Genomic DNA, 17,132 nt, shown 5'->3' with positions numbered 1-17,132 from the left:
ATATTGAGATCTTAATTTTGTATTACAGAGAATACAGTTATGCCACTTCAATCATAAAATGGCATTACTTTTTATCAGAACCTTGTCACTAATATATGTTATTATTTACTAATCTAAGATGGATTTATTTAGGAAGGATAATACTATAAAAATGTTGATAGAATAAAATTTGACCATGGGTACGTGTTGTCGATCTCAGGCACTGATATGGAGTAAACAAAAAATAAACGTAATTATATTTATGTATTAATGTAGTATAGAAATATTGATCGACAAAATACAAATGCAAGTTCTTTACTTCACTTTAAAAGTAGCAGTAGATCAAGTCAGGTCACTGAGACGTATTCCGAAGATATTCGGCTTAGAACATGATTCATGGAAGATAGTTGATTAATATTTCTATCTATATAATAATACGTGAAGCAAAAGCTTTGTACCCCTTTTTACGAAAATTGCACGGTCGGAGGAGTATGAAATTTCCCACACTTATAGAGAATATAGAGAAGGAATGCAGAACGTTAATATTTTTTTAATTATGCATAAAAATACATGAAATCAATAAAAAAAATTACACACGCTTCCATGTATTTGGCACACATACGCATGCATAATATTTGTATAATGTCAAACTTTTCTTATTGCTTATAGTCTGTGGTCTGAAATTGAGAACAGATTAAATATATATTGTTTGTCTTTATTAATACTGATCTAAAGTGTAGTCATGGCGAAATCTGTGATTATAGAAGTATAATAATAGTCTTTGACAATAGAATCATAATAGTGTACAAACTTATATTTTCTATTAATTATAGTCGAATTTCGGCTACCGGGGGACCACTATTTCTATAAATTTGCAAATGGGAAACGACCTTTTTTAAATTGAATCAAAGAAAATTAGATGCATATTTCTTTTAAAAAATATTGCCTGCCAACCAATAAAATGCGCGAGCTCAAGCTGGGTAATTGTGATTCCGTTCTCCTCTCATGTATTAAACCAAATATTGAAGCAGTTTCTCAAACTCCAAAATGATATAAATTCACAATGTTTACTGACAAAATACGTTATTTTACAAACAAAACGTTATGTTGAATAATAAAGCTTAAGCAAATAATACTCTAGATTTTCGTTTAGCTAAACTAACATACTGATGGAAAACAGCATATTATGAAATTGTTAGAGTATGTAAATGGAAATCTATTTATTTACAATAGAATATATTGAGCAGTATAATATGTGAAGGCATATTGTTATGTACCAGCTTGGCTTTGCTGCTGATTCAGTCTACAAGGAAAGGAAACTCGTCAGGACATGCTATGCGACTGCGCCTTAGACGGCAAAAAATATTCAAATCTCAAAGAATACAATCTATGTTTTGTTGGAGTAAAGAATATCTGGGAAATTAATCTAGTTTAAGTTAGATTTAGACTTGGACAAATATATTTAAAACCCTGGGGAAGTATATCCAAATGGATTTGAGTGGAGTGGATGGTAGTGTTCTAGTCCGACCAACTATTGCTGGTAATAATATAATAGTTTTAATTTCAATTTGGTATAACATTTTTATATTTAAAGTGAATTTATTGTACGAATATAGAAATTTAATTATTGAATAACAGCTTTTTCAAATAAAATTATTACTGTTGTGGCGGTGTGTGTGGGTGTGTGTTACTGTATAGCTATCATACAACCCAAGATATCTGAAAGATGGCTGAATCTCACTTAGGCTATTTTCAAGATAAGCTTGCATGAACAAACACAGGGAAAGCTTCAACAAAAAATAGTTTTCCAAAATGTTTTGGACTTAACCACTTCATGATGGTTTTTACGTAGTAAAACTATTCGTGACTGCTTCTAGAACTTACTTAACATTTTTTAGAATTTATTTTTGAAGTTCTTTAAGCGCGTTATGAAAAATTTATGAGAGTGAAATTTTAGGATGCGCGCGCTCCGTGACACAAAATTAACAGAAATAAAGTTGCCCACTAAATCGCTCATTACAATACGACCGACGCAACGGTCGTGGCGAGTCTGAATATAGCCGCAGGTGAACTTTCCGAACCGTACCGAGAATTGCCGAATTTATACGATGTCAAGTTTTTTTCAAAGTGATTAAAATTTAAATTAAAAAAAAGAAATAAATTTAATAAAAATAAAGTATAACTTCTTACGCCCGTACATAAGTACACGCACCCTTTTTTAATCACGCTGAAACAGTTTAAGAAGCACTGGATGTTACCGTTTCGCTCAGGGAGGCAGATGATGCGACAGATAAACGAAGGACACGTCTAGACTTTACAGGGTAGTTCGTAAACATTGTTAGTGTTCGTCTATGTAAGCACTACACGAACTTAGTACAAGGAATATTGTTACAATATCTTTGGAAGGTATAAAATAATGAAGGGTATATTGAGAATGGTAAGATAAGCACAAATGCTTATCGAAATAGGCTTTTTTATTGTTATTTCACGAATCCGTAGCCTAAAGCAAGTGGGACGTAGATCTTGTGCGTCAGCAGATTTTTTAAATGTCTTTCATTGCATGCTGTCGTTACATTATTCATTATCTACACAGTACAGAGTATTGTCTTATATTTTTAAGAGCCAAAATAATATCTAAATACAATGGGAACCCAAATTAATTAGCCCAAAAGAGAGCGGTAGAAGATTTGAAAGAAACGTAATACATAATGATATAAATAAATTTGATATGTTGATGTTAGATTTTTATTATATTAAGACCAAGGCAGTATTATTTTCGCCTTTAGAAACAATTTATTCATCTGATAAAGTCTTAATTGTACTCAATTAAATACGTAATTAAATGGCGTGATAGCGAAACTAGAGTGGTGTTATTTTTGTAGCTATTCCACTTGGTACCCACTCCCACATTACCACAAGACACCGGTGCGAACTTCATCTATATGAAAATAAGCGTTACTAACATAAAAAAATACACTGAACAAATTTTGGGACAATTATTAGCAATATTTTCTATAAATTATGTTTTTTTTATTTTTATGAAGTGCCTTTTCTAATTGTTTTCTTGCTTACATGAATGACTTGGCTCACTGTTGACCTGGTGTAAGCTGGTTACCGGAACATATTTACATCATAACGTGAATTCTACCACCCCTTATACATGAAGTTGAAGTCTCAATAATATAAAATGGCTGCCCGTGTTTTTCAAGCCGAGGCGCATGAGTGCTTCATAGACGTAAGTAGGATAAAACTACCCACCTACCCATGTGGTCTCACAATTACTTCCACTAACTACTTTTTTTTTTATTGCTTAGGTTGGTAGACGAGCTCACAGCCCACCTGGTGTTAAGTGGTTACTGGAGCCCATAGACACCTACAACGTAAATGCGCCACCCACCTTGAGTAATATGTTCTAAGATCTCAGTATAGTTACAACGGCTGCCCCACCTTTGAATTACTGCTTTACGGCAGAAATAGGCGGGGTGGTGGTACCTACCGGCGCGGACTCACAAGAGGTCCTACGACCAGTAAAAACTCATACTCATTATATTGACTACTTACATCATCACCAGATCCAGAGCTCTCGGTAGCGGTCCCTGGAGGACCGGGGGGCCCGGGCGGCCCAGGAGGACCTGGCGGACCCCTGATTGATTCCCCTGGGGGTCCCTATAATACGAAACAATTTATCATTCTGTAAATTATACACAAATCAATGTATCTAAAATAAAATATGTACACTTCTATTGCACAAGGACATAAAAATTGATAGAATATTGATTTTGAAGGAAAAGGTATTAAGTTTAGATCTATGTTTCCTAATTAATTATAGTTAAGTTATAGTACATCGATTACTAGTAGAATAATTATTTAGCGATATCCTTTAAAATAATAATGACTAGTTGGATTCCACAGTTGTGTTTTATTTGTCATTTTTTTTAATTTAATAGTACACGTCCCATGATAATACAAGATTAATAAATAATAATAATATCGTAACACTGTTGTTAGTTTCAGAGAGGCATTGTTTTTTGTTTGCAAACATGGCGTTCTCAGAATGTCCGAAAAAAACTGTCGATACCTGTGGGAAAGTCGGAGCGTAACGTCGAGTACTAAAGGTGATACCAAAAAACCATCTAGAAATAATGTAGACATATCTACATGCTCCTAACATTCTATTCACAGTGTTCAGTCGACCCGTAATCTTTTTTTTTCCTACTTATGCTAATAGCCTTGAGAGGCTATTTCAGCTTCACCCTAACGTGTGTAGGTGAGCTCACAGGGCTCAAGCCGGAGTGTTGCTAAGACTGACCCTAGCTAGAGCAGTGCTTTGCAGAATCTTTTTTATTATTATATGATTGAAAGTTTACTGGTGGCCCGAAGGCCTTTCCAGTTTCACCAGGACAGGTGGGCGAGCAAAGGCTCAGCCAAGAGGGGTGGGATTTGCTAACAACTGCCCGAGCGCCTCCGAAGGAGACCTAACAACTCAAGAGCAATTGTTTCGCGAATGAATCTACTACCGGATCGGAATCGCGACCCGCTGAGAAGATCCGGCGAGAAACTCAGCGGGCTGATGCATGGGTTAGGTTGCACGTCGACCTCTTTGTCGAGTTCGACGAGTACGGTTACCGGGGTCCCTAAGCCTGCCCCTAGTATTAGAGCTGAAGGCATCTAATGCAAAGGTTATTGGATCTGATGGATCCGTAAGGACGTGTCTAGGGCGTCGACGGTGACTGGCTCCTGCATGATCAGGATTCGGGGAGTAGTCAGCGGCGGCAACGATAAGGCGATTATCATGACGCATAGCCTTATCGAAGTATCGTTCCGACGCTGACTTCATGTATTTCCGAATTGATTCGAGGCCCAGGTCGTCGTGTAGGTCAACGTTCCTCACGAACCACGGAGCCCCGACAGCTAACCTGCAAAAGCGGGATTGTAGGGATTGGAGGGTGTCTATGTGTGTGCGGGCCGCGTGAGCGAACACCACACTCGCGTAAGTCATGACGGGCCTTATGCAAGTTTTGTAAAGTGTCACCTTGTTCCGAAGGGACATTTTACTCCGCTTACAGATCATGGGGTAGAGTCTACCGAGAATAAACGCGGCACGGTCACGGACTGATTTTATATGCGGGCGGAATGTCATCGATGCATCCAGGGTAACGCCCAGGTACTTGACCTTCCTGGCCCAGGGTATGGGTTGTCTAAAGAGAGTAATCGGGGGTGTGAGATTCCTCCTCCTAATCCGGGAGGAAATCCGTGTGGAGCTTCCCCTCTGAAATAGCACCGCAGTACTTTTCGCTGGGTTGATGTCTATGCGCCATTTTCGGAACCACTGTCCTAGGGCTAGGGCTGCGCTCTGAAGCTTCTTCGCGATTAGGGACTTATTTCTACTAGAATAGTAAACAGTCGTGTCGTCGGCGAATAAAGCTAAATGGGTCGGCGGCGACCGGGGAATATCGTTGACGAATAAGCTAAATAGGAGGGGTGAGAGGACAGAGCCTTGCGGGACTCCAGCTGTGAGAGGTCGTGGGGAGGAGCGGGTTCCCTCGACTCGATATCGAAAAGAGCGGTTCGACAAGAAGTCCCGTATGATGAGCACGAGACTATCCGGCACGCCCATGTTGAATAGTTTGAAAATCAAACCATTGTGCCAGACTTTGTCGAACGCTTTTGCGACGTCGAAGAAGAGAGCTCCCGTGTATAACGGTTTTGGTCGATTAAGCCCCACAAGAATGTGCTCCGTGAGGCGGTGCACCTGTTGAACGCATGAGTGATTTGTACGGAATCCGAATTGTTCATCGATAAGAATGCCCTTGGATGAGACGAAGTCTCTGAGGCGTTTGTAGAGCAGACGCTCATACAGTTTGCCTAGAGACATGAGGAGGCTAATCGGGCGGTAGCTCGTCGGATCATTTTTTGGTTTACCGGGTTTATGTATGCCGATAACGTCCGCTTCTTTCCACACCGCGGGAAAGATACAGTTCGCCATAGCGGCATTGAAAATAGATGCCAACATCACGATGAGTTGGACGGGTAGAAGTTTAATAACGCGGTTGGATATACCGTCGGAACCGGGAGCCTTGCGAGGACGTAGGTCTTTGATCAAGTCTTTAACTTCCATCGGGGTGACGGGTGGTAACGCATCCGAGGGTGGCAAGGAGGCTCTGCGTTCTACCTCACTGTCTACTAATTCTACATGAACAGGGTCCACGGATTGAGTGCTGGGCGTGCACTGGGTTTGCAATGTATCGGCCAGCAGCTCTGCTTTTTCGTCATCATCGAACGCCGCGAGTCGGCCTGAGGGGCCTACGAGGGGGGGCATAGTTACTACCGTATCCGATTTGAGAGTACGAGCTAAGCGGTAGTAAGACCTTTGGGAGGGCGCGAGTCCTTCTAAGAAATCAGACCATCTGGCATCTCGGACTTCGGCGATGCGAGACTTTACGTCGCGTTGTAGGGCACGCATTCGAATACGATTTTCCGCGGTAGGATACCTGTCGTAGGCGCGTATCGAGGCGTTCTTAGCTCTAAGGAGTTCCCTAATATCGTCGGACAATTTGAAGCGGTGAAGGAAGTCCTCCGCTACAACTTGTTTCGATGACCTATCTAATGTCGAGGTGATGTGTGATGTTAAGATGTCTATGGCTTCAGCGGTATCCTGAGGAGACGGGGTAGAGTCCGGGTTAAACGGGAGCGATGGTGGATCAGATTCAGCCAGGCTGATGCCCAGCGTGTGCCAATCCACCACAGTCCTCGTGACGGGAACGGAATCGGGAGCGCGACCGAGCTTCATAACGACGGGACGGTGGTCTGAATCTAACTCTGAAACTACTTCGATCGAGTGTAAGCGCAGAGTTACGTTTTTTAATAACGCTATGTCGAGTATATCCGGGCGATGCGCGATATTTAGCGGGTAGTGAGTCGGGGTTAACGGAGCGACGATATCGAAGGCGAGATCATCGACTAACGCGTCAAGCCGCCTGCCATTCGGGGTTGTGGTGTGTGAGTTCCACCTGATGTGTTTACAATTTAGGTCGCCCGCCAGAATGACAGAGCTCCCCATACCGAGCAGCGCCTCGATATCACTGCTTAGAACGATCTTATCCGGTGGAAGATAAACGGACGCGATAACGATCGGCGCGTGTCCCGTCAGTGAGATTCGGCACACTGATGCTTCGATATTAGCGAGCGCGGGAGGATCGAGCGGGACGCAATGCAGGGCTCTTCTATAGTAAATGACGGTACCACCACCACGGGCAGAGAGCCTGTCGTTCCTGACCATGTTATAGTTCGCGATTTTAGGGTCACGGCGCGCGGGCTTAAGTAGGGTCTCCTGCACTAAAAAGATATCAATTTGGTGGTCACGCAAAAAGTCAGAAACCTGATCACGTTGATTTGCGAGACCGTAAGCGTTAAAAAATCCTATCGTTACGGATAGGGGCTTTATTCTACTTATATACGCCATTGATTACCGGCGGAGTGAGGGGAGGACGTACGTATTTAATGACGCGTATACGTCGGCGTATTCCTGCACAACGGCGATAAAGTGTTGTGCAGTGGAGGCAGCGCGAATGGCGTCGCCCAAAGCGTTAACGCGCTCAAAGTTGATCGACTGAAAGAAGTCGATCGCTAAAGCGAGATTGTCGGACGCGGTCGGAGGGCAAGTCGCGGGAGAGGGACGAGTCGCGGGGGCGGGACGAATCGCGGAGGAGGGAGTTGTAGCCGTGTTCGTGTACGGCAGCGGTTTTGCCCAGGCCGAGACACTGGGCACCGCCGCCGGAACGAACGCTGGCTTAGCCTGCGACGCAGAGGGTGCCGAGGCTTTGATGTCTGGGCCGGAAGCTCGGAGGCGGTTTTGGCGGGCGACGCGGCGATTTATTTTAGGGGCTCGGGGGCAACCACGGTAATTCGCGGGGTGACCCTGTGTTCGACACAGGACGCAGCTAGGCGGTTTCGTCGCGGTTTTTTGGTCGCGAGCGCAGAGGGCCGTGGCGTGATCGCCCAAACACTTAACACATCGGGGGCGCGCGTGACAGTTACGGGAAGAGTGCCCGTACAATTGACAGTTATGGCACTGGCTAGGAGTGCCTTTTTTATGGGGGGCTTCGACAGCGATACCAGAGAGCCTACAGACGGTCTGTGTGTTAAAGATTTTCTTACCCTCGGGGGTAGGCTGGAGAGCGACTAGAACCATATTATATGGCTCCCTACCGCGACCGGTGTGCATACGGTGCACAGAATTCACTGGTAGGCCTTGTTCTAACAGGTCGGCTTTTACGAGCTCTACATCTAACTCTTTAGGGATTCCGCGTATTACAACGCGGAGTTCGCGCTCCTCCTGGAGCGTATACGTATGGAAACTTATACGCTCCTTACGGAGGTAAGAAGAGAGGGCCCTATGGTCGTCGGGTGTTTGAACCTTAATTTGAATGCCGTTCGCGAGGTTACGGGCATTCGTGAAATTTATATTTTTGGCCTTAAGGGCCAGGCAAACTCGATCCCAAGCTGCCTTCTCCTGAAGGATAACCGGGGGAGGGGTCTGGGTTTTATTTTGTGCCACCGGACGCGGCGACGGAGTGGCACGGGCTGGGGGCGCAACGGGAGTCTGAGGGCGGGGGCGCGACGCGTTCACGGCTTTGCTAATTTTAGCGGCCGCGGGAGCTCGAGACTCCGCGGCACGCTTCTTACGTCGATGAGGCGGGGGCGAGGTCGACCTCCATGTCCGAGTCAGAGTCGGAGCACGAGGAGGCGGGTGCAGGCGACCTACGAGCAAGTGTAGGTGTTTTAGAGGGCGCGACGGAGGCCGCGGATGATCGCTCAGCTGAAACGATGGTCACGGCGGACGACGCAGCAGCTTTTCTCGCCAGTATAGGCGACACGGGAGCGGCAGGCACGACAGAGGCTGCGGTGCTCAATGCAGAAGCTCTGCACGCAGGTACAGGCGACGCAGGAGCAGCGAGCGCGGCGGAGTCCTCGAGAGGGCTCGCAGTGTGATTGGCCTTGAAGGCCAAAAACTCCGAGGCGAGCTGTGGGTGGCGAAGTCGGAGGAATTCCGCGAATACAGCGTCCATGATCGCTGAGTACCCAGGTGGGGCGGCCCCGGGTCTTGAAAACACTCGCCTTGCGGCGAGGCCCCAACTTCTCGGACCTGAGCGGTTCTATTGAACACAGGTGGCAATGCGGCGCGATTACTACAGGACAAAGAAAAAGCACAACAAAACAGAAATTACGAAAAGAAACAAAACAAATAAATACTTGCAGGAAACCACTTTGTCGGCAGATGTACCACGAACACAGAAACAACAAAAGGAAACAAAACAAATAAAAACTTCCAGAAAGAGCACTTAGTCGGCAGATGTACCACAAACACAGGCCGCGCGAACAATGGCCGGGCTAACAAAAGCCGGGCGAACAAAGACCGGGCGATCGAGTGGACGATGAGCACGTCCGCACGTGACGGGTGCCTCTATCGGAATGGGCAGAATCTACCACCGGATCGGAAACGCGACACACTGAGAAGATCCGACGAGAAACTCAGTGGGCTGTGTCTATGGGCTAATTCGATCGTCGAGCCCTTCGTCGCAAGCGACGGGTTCGACGAGGGCGGTGAGCGGTGCTTGTGGTGCCTAAAAGCACCGCTAATGGATCGGGAGGATCCGTAATGACGTGCTTTGGGCGACGTCGACTGTTTACCATTCGGTCTACAGGATCGGGTATGTAGTTTCCAGCGGCCACGACAAGAGGGTTCTCATGTCAACGATAATCATAACGCTTGCAGCTACGCCGAAATAAAGGGAGTTCATTAAATGTGGAAATAGTGGTAAGTACCCGTTAATCGTGTATACAGTGTATTTAGCCGTGATTATTAATAATGGGGCTACACTATTAACGAGGTGCAGATCGGTAAATCTACTGAAGGTTTCACGTTATTCATGCAGCAAAGTTTGGAGTGCTCGCGTCGAGTCGAGTGCACGGAAGACTGATGAAAGAGCGTCGAGTATGTTGTTGAAGCGACAGGGATTTATGTTGGTACCGAAATATACTTTTTCACACATTATTGTCGCTGTAAAGAGCGGTTAAGAAGTTTCTGGAAGTGGATGAGAGTAGCAGCGCAGTTGTTTCCCTTGTAAAGCGATTTGTTCATTGATCAAGGTCAAGTGGGGACAGCAATTAGGGCGGCACGACCTAACGTATGTACTTATGTGATTTTACTTTAAGAGTTAGAATTCGAGTTCAGCTTCTTATGTGTGTTTGGGGTTCGTTTTTTTTTTTAAATGTATTAATTCTATACAGTAAGCTGTCGTAAGACGTTCAACCGTAGTTTTGAGAAAAACAATTTCTCAGGCGGTGTATGCACAATGTTCATTGACATGCCCATGTCAATTAATCTACATTAGATCTAGTAGATCTTGAGGCACTCTTCTTCTGAGTCTTCTTGTAGTTAGGGTTAGATTTTAATAGTACATTGTGTGCCTAGGGAGAAAAGTAGGACATTTCCTCCCGCGTGTAAAATTGCCACCCGAGCCGAAGGCGTAGTAGCACCTTATAATATAGTTTACATCTACGGAACTTAAAGTGAATAGATGAAAAAATAATAACACATAACAGATATCGTCATCTGTTTAGCTTTCATAAAATTACGAAAAACGAACTGTATATCTGTATGTATGTAATTGGAAAAAAAAAATATTAAAATTCTTGCCCTCGGTCCTCTTTCTCCTTTATCTCCACGAAGTCTGAGAGAGTAACCTGAAAAAAAGTAGTTAATATCATTTGAATTATTATTATCTTAAATCATCGAATGGGCTATGTTAAGCATTTCTTTACGGGATAGGGTGCGGAATACCGAAACCCGCATAAATAAGGATATAGGGACAGAGAAAGCGACTTTGTTTTATACTATGTAGTGATAAATATGTATTATCAATTAGATGACTCATTTAGGTCATTAGAATGCATAGCCCTTACCATCTAAGCCCGGAGGTGGAGGCGGAAATGGCGGTATCGTTCCATATCTCCCTGAACCCTCGCTGTCTTCCTCCTGGTCCACCTGTGTATCATGTACAGATGTAGAAGGAATACTCTTACTTGAAGTTTGCATTGAGGAACAATAGTCTTTAAAATTTTACGCAGAAGAACGAGATTAACTATTTGAGGTTCCAGATATAATGGTATAAAAGTAGGAAATAAAATACTAAGATATATCTGCAGTTGATGTTTCTTCGGAGGTATTTTCAAAAGGCTTAAGTATTATAACTTTAAATTCAAATCGATAAAAATAATCATGAATTTGTTTTTTGTTTTTTTGCTTAATAATAAATATATTAGAAAATAAAGAAAAAGATTTATTGTTTCAGAGAAAAGATTTGAATTCACTTTATAAATGTTTCGTCAATGCAAACTTCTAGCACTGTGATGGCGTGCAACATAAACCATATTGTGTATAGCCACACTTGTAAAGTCACACTTGCTCTAGATTCCGGCTTGTAATTTGATCCAACCTGCACTACAAATATTTTTAATATTCGTCCTTGTACCTTGATCCTTAATGTTATATTATATGCATTATTAAACAAAAAATATATATTGAAATCATCGAAGCCTAAAGGATAAGGCGCCTGGTGTATTCGTAACCAGCGATGCAACTTTTTTATTTATTAATCGCTTTGATGGGTGGACGAGCTCACAGCCTATCTGGCGTTAAGTGGTTACTGGAAGCCATAAACGTGTACAACGTAAATACACCACCCACCTTGAGATATAAGTTCTAAGGTCTCAAGTACAGTTACAACAGCTGCCCCACCCTTCAAACCGTAACGCATTACTGCTTCACGGCAGAAATAGGCAGTGTGGTGGTGGTACCTATCCGTGCTGACTCACAAGAGGTCCTACCACCAGTAACAAACTAGTACCTAGCACCAGTAACTAACTATATCGGTGTTCTAATCCCGCACACTGGTAATATGTTTTGTAATTGTAATCAAATACGTACTTAGCTCACATTCGCGAATAACTTCCACGTTGTATGAAAAACATCATATAATTGAAATCAAACCAGCATAAATTATAGTTTACGTAAATACTAACTATACTCTGTTGTAACTACCTAGTCAGGTCATAAGTATTGTCACACAGTAAAAACTTTTCTTTTAGAATGCTGGCCACAAAAAAAATTATTGAATTCGAATTTCGAATTGTTCATGAAAATAAAAATGTATACTTTTAGAATTTTACTCATTTTTAAATATGGAGTGGACGCTTAAAGAAGACCGTGTTGCAGTTATTGCGTTGCATCGTTGCGGTTACGCGCCAATTCGAATTTTTAACATACTGAAAAATTTTAATATAACCAAAAGATTCGTTTATTGTACCATCAAACGCCGTGTGGTGACGGCATTAGAATACTTTTGTCACCACCCCCATTACCATCCCAGGGGAGTCGTAAGAGGCGACAAAAGGGAAAGCACAACACACAATATTTACTAGTGTGAGAGAAGGAAAACTCGAAATTAAACCCTGTACCAACCCGTCTAGCCAGCGTGGTACCAGTAGGCTAATAAACCTCCAAAATGATTACACACCGCAGAACCAGGCCCCTAGTCCCCGGCGGCCCCGCTATTCCTGGTTACGGTAGCGGCCATGGTAACGGCGGGGCAAGGGGTGCTAAGAATCCCCGGCAGAAATCCGGCTACCACCCCCCTTCACAACGACAACTGGCCCTGGTGACATACAACGTGCGCACTTTGAGGTTGGACGAGAAGCTAATAGAGCTGGAAGAAGAAATGAACAAGTTGCGCTGGGACGTTATTGGTTTATCGGAGATCCGAAGAGAGGGGGAGGATACGAAAACCTTACAGTCCGGCCACTTGTTCTACTACCGGGAGGGAGAACAGAAGTCCCAAGGTGGTGTTGGGTTTATCGTCCACAAATCTCTCATAAACAACATTGTGGCCATCGAAAGTGTGTCGAGTAGGGTAGTATACCTTGTCCTCAAAATCTCAAAGCGGTATTCGCTGAAGATTGTACAGGTATACGCCCCATCGACGTCACATCCAGACGATGAAGTGGAAACTACGTATGAGGACATTAGTAGGGCCATACGTAACTCCCAATCACATTTTACCGTTGTTATGGGAGATTTCAATGCAAAACTGGGCCGTAGAGGCGATGATGAGTTGAAAGTGGGGCCATTTGGATTTGGGCAGCGGAATCCCAGAGGACAGATGCTGGCGGACTTTATGGAGAAGGAAGGACTCTTTATGATGAATTCTTTCTTCAAGAAGCCGCCACAACGAAAATGGACCTGGTTGAGTCCCGACGGTGTAACAAGAAATGAAATTGACTTCATCATGAGCACCAACAGACAGATATTCAACGATGTCTCTGTGATCAACAGTGTTAAAACAGGAAGTGATCACCGAATCGTCAGAGGCATGTTGAATATCAATGTCAGACTGGAAAGATCGCGTCTGATGAAGTCAACGCTTCGACCGTCGAATGCACAAATCCAAAACCCCGAGAGCTTTCAACTCGAATTGGCTAATCGCTTCGAAGGGCTAAACAGCTGCGCATCAGTGGACGATGTAAACAGCAGGCTGGTAGAGACTGTCCGTACGGTAGGGTCCAAATTTTTCAAAACCCACCGTAAGAATAGACCTCAGAAACTATCCGACCGCACCCGAAACCTCATGGCTAGTCGACGTTTGATGACGCTCCAAACTTCGGAGGACGCTGAGTCATATAGGCAACTCAATAGACATATCATGAAGTCCTTGCGACACGACCTACGCTCCTTTAATACTCAGCGTATCAAAGAGACGATTGAGCGAAACCAAGGCTCTAAAGTGTTCGCAAGAGACGTTTCTATTGGGCAAATCCAGCTGACGAAGCTGAAGACCGAAGATGGACGTGGAACGTCGAATAAGTCAGAGGTCCTGCGGGAGATAGAGAGGTTCTACGGGCAGCTGTTTACCTCGGTCTCAGCTGAACCGCAAGGTTTAGCTGCAGACCCTAGAGCCAAGCTAACCCGACACTACACCGAAGACATCCCGGACATCAGCCTGTACGAGATTAGGATGGCTCTCAAACAGCTTAAGAATAACAAGGCACCGGGCGAGGATGGAATTACTACGGAGCTTCTGAAAGCGGGCGGGACGCCGGTACTGAAAGTCCTTCAGAAGCTCTTCAATTCCTCTTTGCTCGATGGAAAACCGCCACAGGCATGGAACAGGGGTGTTGTGATCCTGTTCTTCAAAAAAGGTGACAAAACCTTATTGAAGAACTATAGGCCCATAGCACTGCTGAGCCATGTCTACAAGCTGTTCTCGAGAGTCATCACGAAGCGTCTCGAACGCAGGTTTGATGACTTCCAGCCTACCGAACAAGCTGGTTTCCGAAAAGGCTACAGTACCATAGACCACATACATACGCTGCGGCAGATTGTACAGAAGACGGAAGAGTACAATCGGCCATTATGCTTAGCGTTTGTGGACTATGAGAAAGCCTTTGATTCCGTCGAAACATGGGCGGTCCTTAGATCTCTCCAGCGGTGCCGTATTGACCACCGGTACATCGAAGTATTGAAGTGTTTGTATAATAACGCCACCATGTCAGTCCGAGTACAGGAGCATTGCACGAAGGAAATCCCTGTAAAGAGAGGAGTGAGACAGGGAGATGTGATATCTCCGAAACTGTTTATCACTGCTCTGGAGGATTCCTTCAAGCTTCTGGAATGGCAAGGACTTGGCATCAATATTAACGGCGAATACATCACTCATCTTCGGTTTGCCGATGACATCGTGGTCATGGCAGAGTCGCTGGAAGATTTAGGGCGTATGCTCGGTGACCTCAGTAGGGTTTCTCAACAAGTGGGTCTTAAAATGAACATGGACAAAACAAAAATCATGTACAATGTCCATGTTGCACCCACCATAGTTACTGTTGGGAGCTCTACTCTTGAAGTTGTTGACGAATATATATACCTAGGACAGGCAGTCCGATTAGGTAGGTCCAACTTTGAGAGAGAGGTCAGTAGACGGATCCAACTCGGCTGGGCAGCGTTCAGTAAACTGCACAACGTCTTCTCGTCCAAAATACCTCAGTGCCTTAAGACAAAGGTGTACAACCAATGTGTGTTACCAGTGATGACTTACGGCTCGGAGACGTGGTGCTTCACTAGGGATCTTTTTAGAAGGCTCAAAGTCGCGCAGCGAGCTATGGAGAGGGCTATGCTCGGCATCTCTCTACGTGATCGAATCCGAAATGAGGAGATCCGTAGAAGAACTAAGGTTGCTGACATAGCCCGTAGAATTAGTGAACTGAAGTGGCAATGGGCCGGCCACATTGCACGAAGAGAGGACGGTCGATGGGGCAGAAAGATCCTGGAGTGGCGACCACGTACTGGCAAGCGCAGTGTGGGACGGCCACCTACTAGATGGACCGACGACCTAGTAAAAAGCGCTGGGTCTCGTTGGATGCAGGTGGCAATGGACCGGTCGCACTGGAAATCTATTGGAGAGGCCTATGTCCAGCAGTGGACGGCGATAGGCTGAAATGATGATGACCATCAAACGATACAATGAAGACTCTAGTGTAGATGATAGGTCAAGAAGTGGTCGTCCTCGGTCTGTTAGGACTCCAGCAGTGATAAAAGCTGTGAAGGCGCGAATTCAAAGAAATCCCAAACGTAAGCAGAAACTGTTGGCCCTTCAGATGGGGTTAAGCAGAACCACGGTGAAAAGGGTGTTAAATGAAGACTTAGGGCTTCGGGCATATCGAAGAAAAACAGGACATCGTTTGAATGCTCGTCTAATGGACCTGAGACTGAAGAGATGCTGCGCTTTGTTGAAGCGGTACGCGGGAAAAAAATATCGGGAAATTCTTTTTTCGGAGGAAATTTTTTTTACCATAGAAGAGAGCTACAACAAACAAAATGATAAGGTGTACGCACACAGTAGTGAAGAAGCGAGCAACCGTATTCCGCGTGTCCAACGAGGTCATTTTCCATCCTCGCTCATGGTATGGTTGGGAGTTTCTTATCGGGGCTTAACAGAGGTACATTTTTGTGAGAAAGGTGTAAAAACGAATGCAGCTGTGTATCAAAATACAGTCCTGACGAACCTTGTGGAACCTGTTTCTCATACCATGTTCAATAACAGGCACTGGGTATTCCAACAAGATTCGGCGCCAGCTCATAGAGCGAAGAGCACACAAGATTGGCTGGCGGCGCGTGAAATCGACTTCATCCGGCACGAAGACTGGCCCTCCTCCAGTCCAGATTTGAATCCGTTAGATTACAAGATATGGCAACACTTGGAGAAAAAGGCGTGCTCAAAGCCTCATCCCAATTTGGAGTCACTCAAGACATCCTTGATTAAGGCAGCCGCCGATATTGACATGGACCTCGTTCGTGCTGCGATAGACGACTGGCCGCGCAGATTGAAGGCCTGTATTCACAATCACGGAGGTCATTTTGAATAAACTTTAGTGTCATAAGAATCTATGTTTTGTTAAGTTCATTTTGGTATATGAATGGTTACATAATGAATAAACTTGTTTCAATTATTTTACATTAAACATGTGACAGAATTTATGACCTGACTAGGTATATATGTTGTAACTACATAAGTTGCAACTATACTGAGACCTTATAACTTATATCTCGAGGTGGGTGGCGCATTTACGTTGTAGATGTCTATGGGCTCCAGTAACCACTGAACTCCAGGAGGGGCGTGGGTTCACGTTCGTTTGTAATATTTTTAATTAAATTAGTAAAAATATTTAGTCAAAAGAAAAGTTGTCGATTTTAATAAACATTGGTTACTGTTTGTAGAAATTTCCATTTCTGTAATTTTTTTTCATTGAACGATTACATTTAGATCAAATTATTAATTGAAATTTTAATAACTAATAAATAATAAAAATATTTTTTTTATTTATATATATATTAAAAACCTGTTTGTCAGCAGATATACACAGCTGGTACCACAAAAATATTGCTGTCGTAGTCTTCAAACATGAGTTGGTACATAAGTATAAATATTTTTAAAGCTAACAATAGCAAACAGCTGTGGCCTGCATACATATAATATAAGTAATAATATCACGACCGTCCTCGACCACAACGGTGATTATTGACGAGAGCATCCACCATGTTC

The 17,132-nt window shown here is 44.0% G+C and overlaps 1 protein-coding gene across 7 annotated transcripts in view; it reads right to left on the bottom strand.

The window, feature by feature from the left end:
- Positions 1-17,132, bottom strand: part of LOC101737883 (collagen alpha-1(I) chain) — a 242,025-nt gene that overhangs the window by 37,567 nt on the left and 187,326 nt on the right. For 6 of the 7 annotated variants that reach the window (XM_062671262.1, XM_062671264.1, XM_062671263.1 and 3 more), the window contains 3 exons: positions 10,945-11,026; positions 10,679-10,725; positions 3,541-3,645 (listed from right to left, as the gene is read on the bottom strand). In XM_062671262.1, coding sequence (XP_062527246.1) covers positions 3,541-3,645; positions 10,679-10,725; positions 10,945-11,026 — 234 coding nt within the window. The remainder of the gene's footprint in view (positions 1-3,540; positions 3,646-10,678; positions 10,726-10,944; positions 11,027-17,132) is intronic. The other variant, XM_062671267.1, reaches the window with a different exon arrangement.

The sequence above is a fragment of the Bombyx mori genome, chromosome 11 (assembly GCF_030269925.1).
Source record: "Bombyx mori chromosome 11, ASM3026992v2".
In the NCBI taxonomy this organism is placed as follows: Eukaryota; Metazoa; Arthropoda; class Insecta; order Lepidoptera; family Bombycidae; genus Bombyx; species Bombyx mori.
This window is presented reverse-complemented; position numbering and strand designations above follow the sequence as displayed.